The 17,259-nt window shown below is 38.1% G+C and overlaps 1 protein-coding gene across 1 annotated transcript in view; it reads left to right on the top strand.

The window, feature by feature from the left end:
• Positions 1 to 248: 248 nt before the first annotated feature.
• TMEM182 (transmembrane protein 182) overlaps positions 249 to 17,259 on the top strand; it is an 81,747-nt gene continuing 64,736 nt past the window's right edge. The window contains exons 1-3 of the mRNA XM_020987897.2: positions 249 to 634; positions 897 to 996; positions 4,252 to 4,350. Of these exons, the coding sequence (XP_020843556.1) occupies positions 503 to 634; positions 897 to 996; positions 4,252 to 4,350 (331 nt within the window). The 5' untranslated portion in view covers positions 249 to 502. The remainder of the gene's footprint in view (positions 635 to 896; positions 997 to 4,251; positions 4,351 to 17,259) is intronic.

The following is a 17,259-nucleotide window of genomic DNA, read 5'->3' as shown; positions in this document are numbered from 1 at the left end:
TGAGATAGTATCACACCTATTGCTTTGCTACCATTTCCTCTTCTTGCCATGTTTTATGGATGAATCAACTTCAATAATGATAATCTGAGACTGTGCCTGGCACTAGTTAGTCAGGGGAAGGTCAACTATTTTTGATCCCTTACGATCCTGATCTTTTCTGTCCCCTCTCCTCCCCCTAGATGCTCCTCAATTAATGTCTTAAAATAGCAGGTCATTCTCAGCTGCCAGACTGGAGTCTGCCCAGGGGAGAGGAAAACATCAACTGCTAGAGTATAGGAGAAAAGTGACCTAAGACAAGAAAAGATTGTGACTGTCTACAAGAAAATATCTACTTTTTAAAATTTCTACTTTTCTACAAGAAAAGTACATTGTGATTCCTTGGAGAGGAAAAAAAAAGGATCTCTTTCTTCTACATTAGTGCATTGCTCCTGTCTTATTGAGCATCAGGGTTTTGTAAAGGATTAAAATTTTTTTTTGGAAAACTGAAACCAGTAGCTTAGTGATGAAACGGAACATCGCGGTCTTCTTTGGAGCCCTTTTTGGTGCCTTAGGAGTTCTGCTCTTTTTGGTGGCTTTCGGGTCAGATTACTGGCTGCTTGTGACTGAAGTTGGGAAATGTTCAGGTGAACATAATGTGCGTTTTCTTTTCTTCTTCAGTATAATAATGGTTTATTTTGTAGTCTCTAGTATATGTTTTCCCTCCTCTTGTGGGTGAAGAATCCATGTAAATCAGAGAATAGTGGCTCTAATGCTTGAATGCAAGAGATGTGATAATGTTAAATACAAGTTTATCAGTCAGCATTAGAAATATTTTTCTCTCTTTTTCTAAATGACTGACTGTGACTAGGTTGATTGCTCTCTATCTAATAATATTTTTTTGTGTGTGTTTTGGGCAGGTAGAGAATGTCACTTTCCACCATGAAGGTTTCTTTTGGAGATGTTGGTTTAGTGGTGTTGCTGAGGAAAACACAGCCAACATTTGGAAATTCTGGTACAGTAAGTGAGATTTAACTTCATTTTTTTCATTATTAAAAAATGAACAACTTTAATGTGTAACAACATAAGCATTTCACTGAGTTATTATAGCACCTGAAGTAATTGCATTTCCAGTACTTCGGGGGGATAGTTTTTTTGGCCAATATAGTTGTATTGTCTGGAAAATAATTTTTTAGGCATGTGTGTATGTGTGTGTGTGTGTGTGTGTGTGTGTGTGTGTGTGTGTGTGTGTGTGTAAAAGGTAACTGGTAGTAGTTAATGTGACACAGTACCTGATAGTCACCATCCAACAAGGGGCAATTTAACTTTTTTCTCCCTACCACCATTCCCAAGTATCTGTTATTAACATTATCTTGAAAATCAAACTTCTTCTGGCTATAGCCTTTTAAAACCTTGTAACTTTGGAAATTCTAGAAGGGATGGTTTATCTTTTTATATCCAAATCTCTGAAATTTTTATTTAAATATATATACTAGAACCTTATAAGCAATAGTAGTAGAGACATGAAAATTTGTTTGAACTATGTTGCATGATATATCAAGGGATAAATTTCCTTTTATGTAAACATAGTTTTGAAATGTACATGAGATATTTCCATGGCCCTACTAAGGCAGCTACCATGATCCTTTTTTTTTCCTTAGATGCATATCATATGATTTATGTAAGCTCAAATATTGATTTGTTTAAAAAAACAACCACTTGCATTATGACCAGTTGGCATCAAGGTAAAAATAGTCACTTAAAGAATGTTCATTTTTCTTGGTAGTGATTGAGAACTTCTCTTGCTGTGTCTATAATAATAAACCTTGTGAGACACAGCAAGGGAAGTTATTTCTATACCAGGCAAAATCGTGGAATCTATAATTAAGGGTAGAATCACTGAACACTTTAGCAACCTAATTTATTGGGATGGTTTCCATAAGAATAAAGTTGATTTATTTATTTATTTTTGGCTAGGCAATGGGGTTAAGTGACTTGCCCACGGTCACACAGCTAATAAGTGTTATGTGTCTGAGGCCAGATTTGAACTCAGATCCTCTTGAATCCAGGGCCGGTGCTCTCTACCCATTGCGCCACATAGCTGTCCCAGAATAAAGTTGTTTTTAAGAGAGTTTTGTGCTCAGTCTTTTTTCAGTCCTGTCTGACTCTTCGTGACCCCATTTGGAACTTTCTTGGCTGAGATACTAGAGTGGTTTGCCATTTTTTTCCCCAGCTCATTCTACAAAAGAGGAAACTGAGGCAAACAGAGTTAAGTGACTTGTTTAGGGTCACACAGTTAATAAGGATCTAAGGCCAGATTTGAACTCTGGAAGAAGAATTTTCCTGATTCAAGATCCTGCGCTCTATCTGCTGTGCCATTAACTACCCCTTAAGAGAGTTCTTTGAGGGTAATATGGATAAAGGTGAATCATTTAGCGTGTTACATTTGGATTTTCAAAAGACCTTTGAGAAAGTTGAGTAGAATTTAGGGAGAGCTATGCTGTCTTGTACTTAGAGACAAAAATCAAATTATATTTTATATCAATAATATGGGGAATGACATATAGACAATAGCATTTCCCTCAGTAATGAATGTTGGTGTCATTCTTCTGTATTTTTAGAAATGAATTTTTAGAGGGAATTTAAAATGAAATATCTAGGTTGTCAGATCATAACTTCTTTGTGAATTGTCTCTCTAAGCAAACAAATAATAAACAGTAAATGGGAGCTAATTTTCTTTTCAACATTATCTTTTCTCTATAAATGGAGATCAAAAAAAGGCATGTAAAGGGCAGGTTCTGGTTAGCTGACATCTGGATAGTCAAGGTTTTATTCTAGTGTTGATGGTAATAAAAAGATATGTCCATTTTGAAGACTATGTTCAGTGGAACAGTTCCTTAGCTGATTGAAATTGTAATTGATTTAGCATTTGTTGAAATAGTAATTCATTTAGCATGCCTGATATGTGCCAGACTCTGTGCTAAGCTCAGAGAATATGAAGAAAGAAGGGGAAAAAAAAACCACGCAAACAGCTATTTACAAACAAGATATATACAGGATAAATTGGCGGTCATCTCAGAGAGAAAGTATAAGATTAAAGAAGATTGGAAAGGTTTCTTAAAGAAGATGAGATTTTAGTTGAGACTGTATGCAAGCCAGAGAAGTTGAGATAAGGAGGGACTTCATTCTAGTTATGACTGACAGGACAAATTCTCAGAGTCAGAAGATGGAGTGTTGTATGAAAGGAACAGCAAGTAAGCCAGTGTCACTGGAAGGGAGTAGAATGAAAGCAAGGAAAGGGCCAGGTTATGAAGGGCTTTGAAAACCAAACAGAGGGATTTTACATTTGGTCCTGGAAGTAAGAGGGAGAATTCTTGATTCCATGAGTTTACCTTCAATAAACTGCAATTTATTGAATGAGGAGGAGGGATGAAGTGACCTGCTCAGACCTGCATTTTATAAAATCAGTTTAACAGCTTAGTGGAGGATAGATTGGGGTGGAGAGAGACTTGAAGCAGGGAAACCAATCAGCAAGATGTTATAATAGTGCAGGCATGAAGTGGTGAGGGCCAGCTCCAGGGTGATGGCAGTGTCAGAAGAGATAAGTATAGGAGAAAGTTATGAAGATGAAATCGACAAGCCCTGACAACTTACTGGTCTTGGGGTGGTGCTGGAGATGTTGAGTGAAGAGTTGAGGATGAAACCTAGGTTGTCACTCTGGTTAACTAGGATGGTAGTGCCCTTGATGGTAATAGAAAAGTTAGAAAGAAGTGGGGGGGGGCAGGTAGGTGGCTCAGTGGATGGAACACTGGCCCTGGAGTTAGGAGGACCTGAGTTCAAATTCGGCCTCGGATGCTTACTAGCTGTGTGACTCAGGCAAGTCACTTAACCCTTACCACTTAACCCATTTAATCCAGTTGCTTCCCCTCAAAAAAACAAAGCAAAAAAAAAGTGAGGATTTGAGGGAAAAGATTCAGTTTTGGATATATTGAATTTAAGATGTCTTATAGGAGCAGATAATGTTGAGCAAGCAATAATGAAATCTAGATGAAACATTTTTCTTTTCCCGCCCTCTCCAAATAATAATAGCTCGTGTGTGTGTGTGTGTGTGTGTGTGTGTGTGTGTATCTAGGATTTCCTGGATAATTGCTTTAATTCTCTACTTTACTTTGTGTAGTCACAACTTATGTCCCCTCAAAGCCACTCTTTATTGTAAACAAGAGCATCTCATCTTCTTAATAATAAAGATTTTTCTTAATTTTGATTCATTTCTAGCAAATCAATCACCATCTAAGAACTGTACACATGCTTACCTCTCCCCATATCCCTTCCTGAGAGATGAGCACAATTCGACCTCCTATGACTCTGCAGTCAGTAAGTGCTTCACTTTCTTGGAATGCTCAATTTAAAGAATAATTACCAGTACTAATGTTGGATCAAAGAGATTGTGGTTCATTTAAAAAAAAATCATTTAATAAGCTGAAGTTAGGCATTTTGTGCTCAGTCTTTTTTCAGTCCTGTCTGACTCTTTGTGACCCCATTTGGAGCTTTCTTGGCTGAGATACTAGAGTGGTTTGCCATTTTTTCCCCCAGCTCATTCTACAAAAGAGGAAACTGAGGCAAACAGAGTTAAGTGACTTGTTTAGGGTCACACAGTTAATAAGGGTCTAAGGCCAGATTTGAACTCTGGAAGAAGAATTTTCCTAATTCAAGACCCTGCACTCTATCTGCTGTGCCATTAACTACCCCTTAAGAGAGTTCTTTGAGGTTAATATGGATAAAGGTGAATCATTTAGCGTGTTACATTTGGATTTTCAAAAGACCTGTGAGATAGACCACAAACTTAGAGATATGCCTAGGGAATGATATTGAACAGATTCTTGGGTCTTCTAGTAACTGCTGTGGGAGAATTTCAGGATATGGAGTCAGAAGACCTTGTCTCAGATCCTAATTCTTCAGCTTACTACCTGAGTCACCTTGGACAAAATACTGTACCTTGATGAACCTCAGTTTCCTCATCTGTAAAATGGGAAGGTTAGACTAGATGATCTCTGATCACTCCTCCAGCTTGAAATCTAATAGTATTCTTTTGCTATTTTGTCTTATCACAATTCTCTTAAAATGTTTTGACAATAGGAAAAATGGCTTCTCTTAAAAAATAAATAAATTATTAAGAATACCCTAAAACTCATCTCCAAATTAAGATGGCTCCTTTAATAAAAATGTCAGTTTTTTGAATTTATTTTACAACTGCTTATTTGGCTACTCATAAAATGATGTTTTTTCTGTCTTATCTCTAAAAGATTGGGGCAAGCAGCATAACTTATCCTAGTTGATTCTCACAATAATTATCTAGAAGATATACTTATGTAGCTTCCTTTGTGGCTACATAATCTCATTGGGTAAGTTTCAGAGAAAGTATAGAAACTTCCTAGGTCTCTTATACTGTCAGGCTGATTCAACCAATGCATAAATCAAGGCTGGTCAGCCTGACCAAGGGTAGGAGCCAGAATTCACCAATGTCATCAGTGAAGGCCACAGTATTTTTATTTTCGAAATTTTAATGCCTAATTCATTTTTATACTGAATAGACTTGACAGATGTTTATATTAGCCATCCATTTATTCATTTGTATGTAAATCGGTTTTGTCTCCACACTATGATATCACTTTTCTTTCAAAGGACGCAGTACTTCATTTAATGGTAGCATAAATACAATACTTAATGTCAGTTCTCTGTTTTTTCCTCATGCTTGCTTCAAACACTGCACACAAAGTTCTGAAAAATAACAAGCTATCTACTCTTGGCATAAATTAATGTCTGGATAGGCCAAAGTATCAATAATTACTCATAGAAGCAAGTTTTGGAGCCTGAATCACTTGGGTAATTGTGTAGGGGCCTAAACAGAAAATATGACGCTTAGAAGGTACCCCACTCCAAGGCCACTACATTAAGAAGTCACATTGTCTAAGTCAATGTGGAAGGATTTATTAAAGTCCCATTTACTTGCCATGCCACACTAGGCTTAGTACAAAGATAATTGTACAGATGCCTCTTCTTGTCTCAGTATAAAACTGATACTTTCCATGGTCTCAAAGAGTTGCATACCCCAGAGCATCTAATATACCACCAGAAAGTAGCTTCAGGACTACAGTATGTGGCACATCTTACAAGGTTCCTTCATAAGAATTTGCAGTCCCAGTCAACTCATGCTTTCAGTCTAGTTCAGGGAGAAAAACAGGGTTGTATCCAGGGAACAGGATAGTAAAGTAGGGATTCACGGAGCTGGCAAGTACCCTGTCATGGAAACTTGGGGACATTTTTTTTTTAAGTTTGGACTCTCATATTTCCTTTTTCTCCTTTCAGTATTATCATTTTTATCCTCAGACAAAGAGGCATCTCTGTCCTGATCTGTGATTGCCGGAATAGTATTTGTTTAGTCATTTCCAGTTCTTTGTTGGAACCCCATTTGGGGTGAAGGTACTGGAGTGGTCAGCCATTCCCTTTTCCAACTCATTTTACAGATGAGAAAACTGAGGATTAAGTAACTTGCCCAGGGTCATGCAGCTAGTAAGTGTCTGAGGCCAGATTTGAGTTCACAAGATGAGTCTTCTGCCTCCAGGCCTGGCACCCTATGCATTTCACTTCCTGGCTGAATAGTATATCTATTTATAAATTAGGTGATGGTAGAGTGGAGGCCTGGGAGCACAAGGCAATGGACTTAGAGATGGAAGGGACCATGAGGTCATCTAGTCCAGATCCCTCATTTTACACTCGAGGAAACTGAGGCACAGAGCTTAAGTGACTTATGCCTCAGGCCATATGATCAGTCAGCAGTCATTCATCAGGTGTTTACTCTGTGATAGGCACTGTGCTAAGTTCTGTGAATAAAAAGAAAGGCGATAGTCCCTGCCCTAAAGTAGTTCATGTTATAATGCAGAAGAGAAAAAAATAACTAAATAACTAGATACATACAACATACAAACATATATATGTATATATTTATATACATGTAGTAGATTGAAGGTATTATCAGAGAGAAACTCACTAGAATTAAGAGAGAAAAGTCTCTTGCAGAAGTTCATCAAATTTAATGAAATTTGAAGGAAGCCAGGGAAGCTAAGAGATGAAAGTGAGGAGAGAGAGCATGCTAGGCATGAGGACCTGACAGTGCAAAGGCAGAGAGAGAGGAGATGGAGAGCGTGAAGAACGACAAATAGGTTTGTGTAGTTGAATTGTAAGAGTTTGTGGTGGGGAGTAAAGTAGAAAAAAAGAATGTAAAGGTTGAAAGGGACCAGGTTATGAAGAGTTTTAAATGCCAAACAGAACTTTTTAAAAAAAATTTGATCCTGAAGGTAATAGGGAGCTACTGGAGGTTATTGAATGAGGAGGGTAGGGGTGCTGCTGCTGTATGCTGAATAGAGGATAAATTGGAATGGGGAAGAGAGTTGAAGAAGGGAGATCAATTAGGATTTATGTAATAGTTTAGGCTAGAGGTGGCCAGATCCTGAATGAGAGCAGTACCTATGTGTGTAGAGAAAAGGGGAAGCATGAGAAATGTTGTGAAAGTAGAAATAATACAAGTTTAAAAAAAAAAGTTTTGGAGGCAAGATTTGAACCCAGGCCCTCTGACTCCAAATCTGGTATACTTTCTCCTGGATCATGCTAACTTTCTCTTGCCCCTACAAAAAGCCACAAAAGGCTACTGAAAACGTTTCTATGCTTCAGAATAACTTACCCAAAGTCACACAACTACCAGCTTTTATAAACTGTCCTACTCCATGATAAGGCAGCTAGTACAGTGGGTAGAGAACTGGGCCTGAAGTCAGGACATCTCTTCCTGAGTTCAAATCTGGCTTCAGATACTTACTACCTGGGTGACCTTGGGCAAGTCACTTAACCCCATTTGCCTCGGTTCCCTCATTTGTAAAACGAGCTGGAGAGGGAAATGGCAAACCACTCTAGTATCTCTGCCAAGAAAACCCCAAATGGGGTCATGAAGAGTTGGACACAACTGAACACAACTGAACAACAACAGCATCATAAAGGTGTCTTATAGCTCCTTACCAATTTGTGGTTTCATATACATGATCTCATTCAGTCGCCACAGCAGTCCTTGTGAGATTGTCAGGAGATCTTGTTTCACAGTTGAGGATACTGTGGCTCACATAAGTTAAATGATTTGCTAAATGTCACATAATTGCTGACTCCTACATTCAAGCAGTTTCTCTTTTTTTTTTCTTTCTTTCTTTCTTTCTTTCTTTCTTTCTTTCTTTCTTTCTTTCTTTCTTTCTTTCTTTCTTTCTTTCTTTCTTTTCTTTTTCTTCTTTCTCTTTCTTTCTTTCTTTCTTTCTTTCTTTCTTTCTCTTTTTCCTCCTCTCCTTCCCTCCCTCCCTCCCTCCTCTCTTCCCTCCTCTCTCCCTCTCCCTCCTTCCTTCCTTCCTCTTCTTTTTTCTTCTTCTTCTCTTCTTTCTTTCTTTCTTCTCTTTCTTTTTCTTTCTTTCTTTTTTTCTTTCTTTCTTTCTTTCTTTCTTTCTTTCTTTCTCTTTCTTTCTTTCTCTTTCTTTTTTTTTTCTTTCTTTCTTTCTTTTCTTTCTTTCTTTCTTTCTTTTCTTCTTCTCTTTTCTTTCTTTCTTTTTCTCTTTCTTTTTTTCTCTTTCTTTCTTTCTTTCTTTCTTTCTTTCTTTCTTTCTTTCTTTCTTTCTTTCTTTCTTTCTCTTTCTTTCTTTCTTTTTTTTTTTTTTTTTTTTTTTTTTTCTTTCTTTTTCTTTCTTTCTTTCTTTCTTTCTTTCTTTCTTTCTTTCTTTTTTTTTCCTTTTTTCCTTTTTTCCTTTCCTTTCTTTCCTTCCTTCCTTTTCCTTCCTTCCTTCCTTCCTTCCTTTCCTTCCTTCCTTCCTTCCTTTCCTTCCTTTTCCTTCTTCAACCATTTATTTAGTTTTTAGTGCTTCTTATACCATCTAACAGTGTCCCCCTACTTTATTAGCTCTTCTCCATGTTGATTAGGAAATTTTCACTCTCAAGTAGATTTTTATATCACCCATATTAACATAATTTAGCAGACCCTCACCATTCTGACCCCTATCCTTATAATTTTCAGACTGTTTGGTTTGAAAGCCAAGAGTGCTGAATTATGCTTTTCCTGACCTAACCATATCCTATTCTCATAAGTCTTTAGCTCTAACTCCAGCCCCTAGCTTGAACTCAGAAAACTCGAATTTCTCTCTTTCTATAGCCCAGCTCATTTATGACAGCCCAGTTTCCATGCCCACTCTCCAGGATTTCTGGCTCTAAATTATTCATGTTCCTCTTCCTGTAACTGTAGCCTATCAATCAACCCTAGTCCCTGCCCTGCCCCATTCTTACCTTATATGTCTTTGTTGCATTTTCTGGGGAGGCTTCTATGGCAAAGTGAAAAGCAGGGAATATGTACTAGCCAAAGAACTTGCTTAATCACTCAGCATTTGTTGAGTGTCTCCTGTGTGCAGCGATGGCATCTACTACTTATATATATCCAGGAGTGGGGCTAGTCCGCAAGTCCAGAGAGGATCTACTAGCCAACTATGAGTCAGAATGGTGAAGGTGGTGGTAACTCTCTAGGTAAATGATTGGAAAACAAGACTGATATTAGTTCAGGAAACTGGATTACCAAGATAATCACCTTAAATTATTCAGAGTTATAGAGAATACAAGGAAATACAATTTTATTTTGGAATCCCAATAGCTATAGCTGGTTCTCTCCTTATCTCAGTATATTTTGACAAAAAAATAAAAGAGTACATTCTTGTTACAAAATCTTTTCTTTTACTTTCTCTACTCTCAAACAATTTGACTACTGAAGAATTTTTCTCTAAGTTGAATGTGGTTTAGCTTTGCTAGAAAATACAAGGGGTTAAATTAAAGGAAGAGTTAGCTGTTTGGTTTTTTTTTGGAATTTTTGCCATTATATTCCTTGGCTTTTTCAATTTGGGATCTCTTTCAGGCGGTGAGTGGTCCAGTTCTTTCTATGGTTATTTTACCTTCTGGTTCTAGGACGTCAGGGCAGTTTTCCTTTATGATTTCCTGAAAGATACTGTCCAGGCTCTTTTTATCATCATGATTTTCAGGTAGTCCAGTAATTTTTAAATTGTCTCTCCTGGATCGATTTTCCAGGTCAGTTGTTTTACCCATGAGGTATTTTATGTTTTCATCTAATTTTTCATTTTTTTGTTTCTGTTTGACTGATTCTTGCTCTCTCATAAAGTCATTAGTTTCCATTTGTGCAATACTGGTTTTTAACAGATTGTTTTCTTTTGTTAGTTTTTGTACTTCCTTATCCAACTGGCCAATTATGTTTTTAAGGGATTTGTTTTCTTCAATGTACCTTTTTTCCAGTTTGCCAATTGTGTTTTTTAGGGACTTGTTTTCTTCAGTGCACTTTTTTTCCAGTTGGCCAATTGTATTTTTTAAGGACTCATCTACCTCTGTCATTTGACTTTTAAAATCCTTCTTGAGCTCTTGCAAGAAGGCTTTTTGGGCGTCAGACCAGTTCATATTCCCTTTTGATGTTGCAGATGTGGGTTTGTTGACAATGTTGTCCTCTTCAGAATTTCTGTCTTGATCTTCACTCTTCTCATAATATGAGTCTATGGTATGTTTCTTTTTACTCCTGGTGTTTTTTTATTCCCTGGCCTTTAAAGAGATTGAGCTTTCCTGCTGTGAAGCAGAGGGCACTAACCCAAGCTTCTTGTGTTGGGAGCCTAGGTCTTGGTCACTGGCTTTGTGTGCTGGGGCCTCTTATGTTAGCAGTTGGAGGCTATAGGGTTCTGGCAGCTTACCTGGTATTGGGCTGGAATCAGCAAGGCTGGAACTTTCAGGCAATTCTAAGCTACCTACTTTTCCTTTCCTTTAGCTTTCTTCAGCTCCTTTTAGATGGGTGCTGCAGGGTGTTTATCTGCCTGGGGGCCCTTGCAGTGCTGCCTCCCTTGTTTCTGCTAATGCACTGGGAGACTCAAGTGCCAAGGCCCCTGGTGGTTTTCTGAGCTGGTTTCCACCAGTTCCCCTGCCCTCACTGCGGCACTTGGAGGTCCGGGTTTTGGTGTTTGCCTGATCTACCACCCAGGCTTCCGGATCTCCTCCTGGTTGGCAGTTGGAAGCTGTAGGGTTCTGACAGCATACCTGGTGTTGGGCTGCAATCAGCAAGGCTGGGACTTTAGGAAGACTCTAGGTTGCTTTCTTCAGCTCCTTTCAGGTGAATGCTGCAGGGTGCTTACCCACCTGGGGCCCTTTGTAGTGCTGCTTCCCTTATTTTTGCTGAGGACTGGGAGACCTGTTTGCTGTAGAATGCAGAGGCACCAGGATCTCCTCCTGGTGTGCTAAAGCATGGTTTTTGGTTGGCTTGGTGGGCGCCTCCCGTTCTGTACTGCTCCCCTTCCCCCAGGGTAATAGGGGCTTTTCCAGTTAATCCCTCAAGTTACCTGGGCTACTGCACTGCTGCTCTCCGTCTTTCTTCTGGTTCAGCTGTTCCAGGGCTTTTTCTGGGGTGATATTTTCTAGGTCTTCAGAGGTTGATAAGGAAGGGTGAGAGTGACTACCTTTTTACTCCACCATCTACCTCCAGAAGCAGAGTTAGCTGTTTAACTCTAGGTGAGGTGGAGGGAGAGAGACAATTCAGCTAGGCAATGCGGTGGATAGAGTGCCAGCTGTGGAGTCAGAAGAACCTGAGTTCAAATACGGCTTCCGCCACTTATTAGCTGTGTGACCCTGGGCAAGTTACTTAACCCTGTGTGCCTCAGTTTCCTCAACTGTAAAATGATCTAGAGGAGAAAATAGCAAACCACTCCAGTATCTGTGCCAAGAAAACCCCAAATGGGTTTACAAAGAGTTAGACATGACTGAAATGGCTCATCAACAATTTTATCCCCACTCAACTAACCCTTAGCTTCCTCTCATCAAGTCTAATTCTTTCCTGTCTTCTCTAGTTTAGGTATTCAAGTTGTTGATCCCATTACACACTGGATAGGAAATACTAGGAGTGAGCCAGTGCTGCAGAAGCTTCCTAGTCCTATTTTCCTTCTAACCAAAGATACTTAATCTGAAAACCTGAAATTTAAAAGGAAGCTACGACTCTAGATTGGAGAATTATTTTCATGTTCTTTTTTTGTTTAGTTTGATCTTTTTGTTGAATTTTTCAGTCGTTTCTCACTCTTCATGACTCCATTTGGGGTTTTCTTAGTAAAGATATCAGAATGGTTTGCCATGTCCTTCTCCTGCTCATTTTATACATGAGGAAAGTGAGACAAACAGGATTAAGTGACTTTCCCAGGATCACACAGTAAGTGTCTGAGGCTGGATTTGACCTTAGGTCTTCCTGAGTCCAGGCTTTGCACTTTATCCACTGTGCCACCTGACTGCCTGAGTAAATCATAGGAACAGACTAAAAGGAGAAAAATAGGAACAGACTAAAATGAGGAAGAAGGTAATATATAAGTTTGGGAGCTCTGTTTATCTGCCTCGTAACAGAATTCTGTTTTTTTTTTCTTTTCCCGTCACTGAGGCCTTGGTATACATAAGCTATATATACATGCCCTTCAGATATATAGAGGATGATTCCCAACCTTTTGTGATAGCACATGAAATTTCCTTACATACACTAATTAGAGCCTACTTCCATGAACGTGGGTATGGTGTGAACTCTCTCACTAATGAGAGGAAGAATGGGGAAGAATAGGACAAATGCTTTCCTATTATTAAAAAAAAAGACACCATTCGCTTGCCAGTCTTCCTTTTATAAGCAAACTCTAAAATAATGAAGGGTTGCACTCCCAGAGAGTTGGCTATGCATGCTATTATTATTTTTATTATGATTGTTAATATTATAATTAATAATTTGTTGAGGTCCATGTACAGGAGAGGTATTGTGTAGAGTTTACAGTTAGAATAGAAAGTCTCAGTATTGGGGGAAAAAAAGTCTTTACCTAAAAGGAATAGTGGAGAGCATGAAAAACAAGGTAACATAATCCATGCATAATAATTATAGTGTAGATGGATAGTAAATACATGTCAGAAGAAATTGCACTGCAATTATACTTAGAATTATTATGTAGCTCCACGTATAATTACTATGTCATTTTTTGGATCTAATGACAAAACTATAATCCACATTTTTTATAATCAGACCCATCTCTGGCACACACGTAAGTAACTCCTTCATCGCTTACAGCAACTTCATCAAATCCATATTCAAAACTCTCAGGAATGCTGGGAAGGGTGAAGAATATTTTGTTGTGACAACAGAACTCTACCTGAGAAATAATTGCATAGGCTGACTTTATTCTTTTTGCCACTGTGCACCCAGACACCTGACCTTATGTTTTGGTCATGTGTGATTTGTTTTTCACTTTATCTATGAAGAACATATACATGCCATTCTAAAACTGTCCTGTCTAATTGGAATTAAATATTGTTCAGTGACTCTTGTTACTCTTAAAGAATGTCACAATGTGAATAATCTTGCACTGTATTACTTAACTACACAGTCACTTTGTGAGTTTTATGTTCTCTTTGGAGAACATTCTGTATGGGCTGACTTATTATTGGCAAAGCAAAAGGGATTATTTGCAAAAATGGGAGTACATAAGCATGGCAAATTATTTGCAGAATGCCACTGTGTCCTCCCTAGTCTGTGCAAATAATATGCTTCAGTTTGCTAGTATTGAAACAGGCTAAAAATAACAGTATCCTACTCTATTCTGAAACAATTATTTTGGAATGAATCATAGCATTTTAGAGTTGGAAGGTATCTGGTCCAATTTCCTCATTTTACAGAGGAGGAGACTGAGGCACAGAAAAGTTAAGTACTACATCCACTGTAACAGCTAATTAGTGGGAAAGCTTCTAGAAACCAGGTCCTTTTTTCTTTTTTTTTTTCTGTATCAAATTTTCTCTCCCTCTCTCCCTCCTTCCCTCTCTCACTCTCTCTCTCTCTCTCTCTCTCTCAGTTTCTCTCTCTCTTTCTTTCCCTGTCTGTCTTCCTTCCTCCCTCATCTTTGTCTGTCTGTCTTTCTCTACTCATCTATACCTAATGATATTTATATGTCGTTATATTAGAATATAAGCTTCTTGAGGGCAGGGACTATTTTTACCTTTCTTCTCATCCCTAGTGCCTGGCATTTAGTAAGCATTTAATAAATGCTTGTTCACTGATTGTAAATACAAGATGGAAATGACATGACTCCACATGGTATTAGGGAAAGAGTATTAGATTTCATGCCAGAAGACATGGTTTTAGTACATAGTTCTGCTCTCTACTATAGGTAAGTTATTTAACAGCTTTTCAGTTAGTTGGCAAAGTAGATGGAGTGCTGGGCCTGGAGTCAGGAAGACTTGAGTTGAAATTCAGCCTCAGACATTTAATAGCTTGGACAAATAATTTTTTTCCCCAGATACACTCTTAATTTTTAATCTGCATGATTAACTCTTTCTTCAGTCTAGAGATTTGACAAAACAATTAAGCAAGCCCTGATTTGTAGAAATTGCTGAGTTCTGAGGTATAAATGTTTTGGACAAATCATTTAACTTCTATTTTCCTCAGTTTCACGGGATTGTTGTAAGCATTAAAAGAGATATTTGTAAAGAGCCTGGCAAAGTACCTGGCATCTACTAGGTGCTATATAAATGCTGACTATGTTATTATTGTTGTTAGTTATCATTAACAATTGGGCTAATAGATAGAAATTACAGAGAAGCATCACTTAATATATGAGGAGTGGCTTCCTGACAATCACAAATATCCTAAAGTTGAATGGGTTACTTTTAGACATCATGATTTCTTCAGCATTTAAGTACTGACTGTCTGATCTCTGCTCAGGGATGTTGTAGGAAAGATTTATGTTTTAGGTGCAAATCAGACTGAGTGGACCCTGTGGTCTCTTCTAATCCAATGAGTCTGTGTTCAATAAGAAAAACAGTTATTCAAGAAACAAGTTATTTTTCTCTACCAATTAACGAAACTCAAGCAAAATGTTATGTGTGGGGAGAAGCATCAATGGATATGACAATTTTAAGCAACCCGAAAAGCAGTTAAAATTTTATTCCAAATATGATGTATTTTAAGTTATTCAGGCTGAGTAACAGAGGTATCTATGGATTATTAGTGGATGGAAACTTGACCTACCCTGTGAATCTGGAAGACCTGGTTTCAAGTCTCAACAATGATGCATACTTGTGTGACTGGGCGAGTTATTTGATTTTTCAATGCTTTAGAAACCTTTAAAAGTTACTGAAAAAAAAGTTATTGAGCTGCATTCACAAAGGGAACTCACTCTACCAATTAAATCACAGATCCAATTCAAATAGAAAGTGACACATCAGAGACTTGCACAGGGTTGCATCAGAGGCTTGATGGACCCGGAATTGTCTTCCTGGGCAAATCAGATAACTTTGAGAAAAGCTGGTTTTTATTTATGGAGATCATATGTGGATGTGTACCGAATTCAGTGTGCACATTCCTTAAATTCACAAGACGTTTCAGCAACCTTTTGTTGTGCGTTGACTGTAGAAACAAATTGTGTATACACAACACTGAGATGCTCAGATAGTAAGTGAAAAATTCAGTCAGTCATCCAGATGTTTTGTTTATAGAACATCAAATAACTAGGCGGTTAGAAACATCTGGATGATTGAAATATTTGCTGTTTATCCAGATGTTTGGTATTATATAGATGTTGTCATACTTGCAAGCTCATACAACGGCAGTATCAGTTCCTGGTTGTTCACTGGCTTGTTATGTGTGTTTCTAGCCTGGGCTTAATTTCAGTGTTCAATTTTGTGTGTCACTCACAGAGTGGCATTCTAAGTTTTCTCACATCATCACTCATGCTGGCGTGATCAACTTTTTACAGTTATAGGTTGCAGCTTCAAAACTGTAATTTTATAAAATCCTTTTTACAGTTGCTGTTATTTTATGTTCTCTGCACGTTCATTCTTGAAAGCACCATGTGCCTCTAAGGATTGATTGGCAGTTTACAATAACAGTGCCTGCTAATGGTAGGCAAATGCTTCTTGTGAAACAGAGTTGTGTGTGACTCTTCTTACTGGTTTCACAAGAAGTTCTCTAAGAAGTATGAGGATAGCTAGGTGGCGTAGTGGATAGAGTGTTGGACCTGAAGTCAGGAAGACTCATCTTCCTGAGTTAAAATTTGGCCTCAGATGCTTACTAGCTGTGTGACCCTGGGCAAGTCACTTAACCCTGTTTGCCTCAGTTTCTCATCTATAAAATGAACTGGAGAAGGAAATGACAAACACATCTAATATCTTTGCCAAGAAAACCCTAGATGGGGTCAGGAAGAGTCAGACATGACTGAAAGGACTGAATAATAAACAAGAACTATGAAAGAGAAAGGGAAGACCCTTGGTACCAAGGATCAGCATCACAGCCAATGGAAAATGAAAGTATGGGTGATAGAAACCTACCAGTGACTGTAAAACCTGGAAATGTATACCTCCCCATGCAGAAATGGGCATCCTGTATTCTCCGGTATTCATCCCCTTCCCCTATTTTTGAACTGCATTTGAACTGCATTATTTACCCTATGTTACACCATCTGTAGACATGCTGCTATTTGTTTATTATATCACTTTGGAATAAAATGTCCTAAAAATGTTCCTGCTACATATTTTTTGGTCCAATGACACTGGACTCTTGGCTGTTCTACAAACAAGACACTTCATCTCTCAATTCTGGGCATTTTTTCTGGCTGTCCCCATGCCTTTCTCTACTTTGACCACTGACCTCCCTTGATTCCTTTGAGTCCCAACTAAAATTTCACCTTTTATGGGAAGACTTCCCCAACCTTTGTGCCTTCCCTGTGTAATCATGTCCTCTCTATCCTTTATATAACTTGCTTTGTGTATATTTGTTTGTATGTTGTCTCCCTTGACAGATTGTAAGCTTCTTGAGGTCAGGGATTGTCTTTTGCCTCTTTTTGTATCTGTAGCACTTAGCACATTGCCTGACTCATAGCATACAGTTAATAAATATTTATTTATTGATTGAATTACTTCATAAGGAATGTGAAGTCTTAGAGTAAGAGTTTCGAAAGTTATGTGGGCTCAAAGAAAGGGCACAATCTTAGAGTCATAAGACAACTGGTGTGACCTTGAGCAAGTCACTTCATCTCCTTGACCAAAAATTCCTCATTTCTAAAATGAAGTATTCAGGTTAAATTGTCCATGAGTTCTTTCCAGCTTTAGATTTCTGATTCTGTGATTTTAGTTTGAAGCCTGGATCAGTGCTAACTGTCTATA

The sequence above is a fragment of the Phascolarctos cinereus genome, unplaced genomic scaffold (assembly GCF_003287225.1).
Source record: "Phascolarctos cinereus isolate Bilbo 61053 unplaced genomic scaffold, phaCin_HiC Scaffold_7;HRSCAF=346, whole genome shotgun sequence".
NCBI lineage: Eukaryota > Metazoa > Chordata > Mammalia > Diprotodontia > Phascolarctidae > Phascolarctos > Phascolarctos cinereus.
This window is presented reverse-complemented; position numbering and strand designations above follow the sequence as displayed.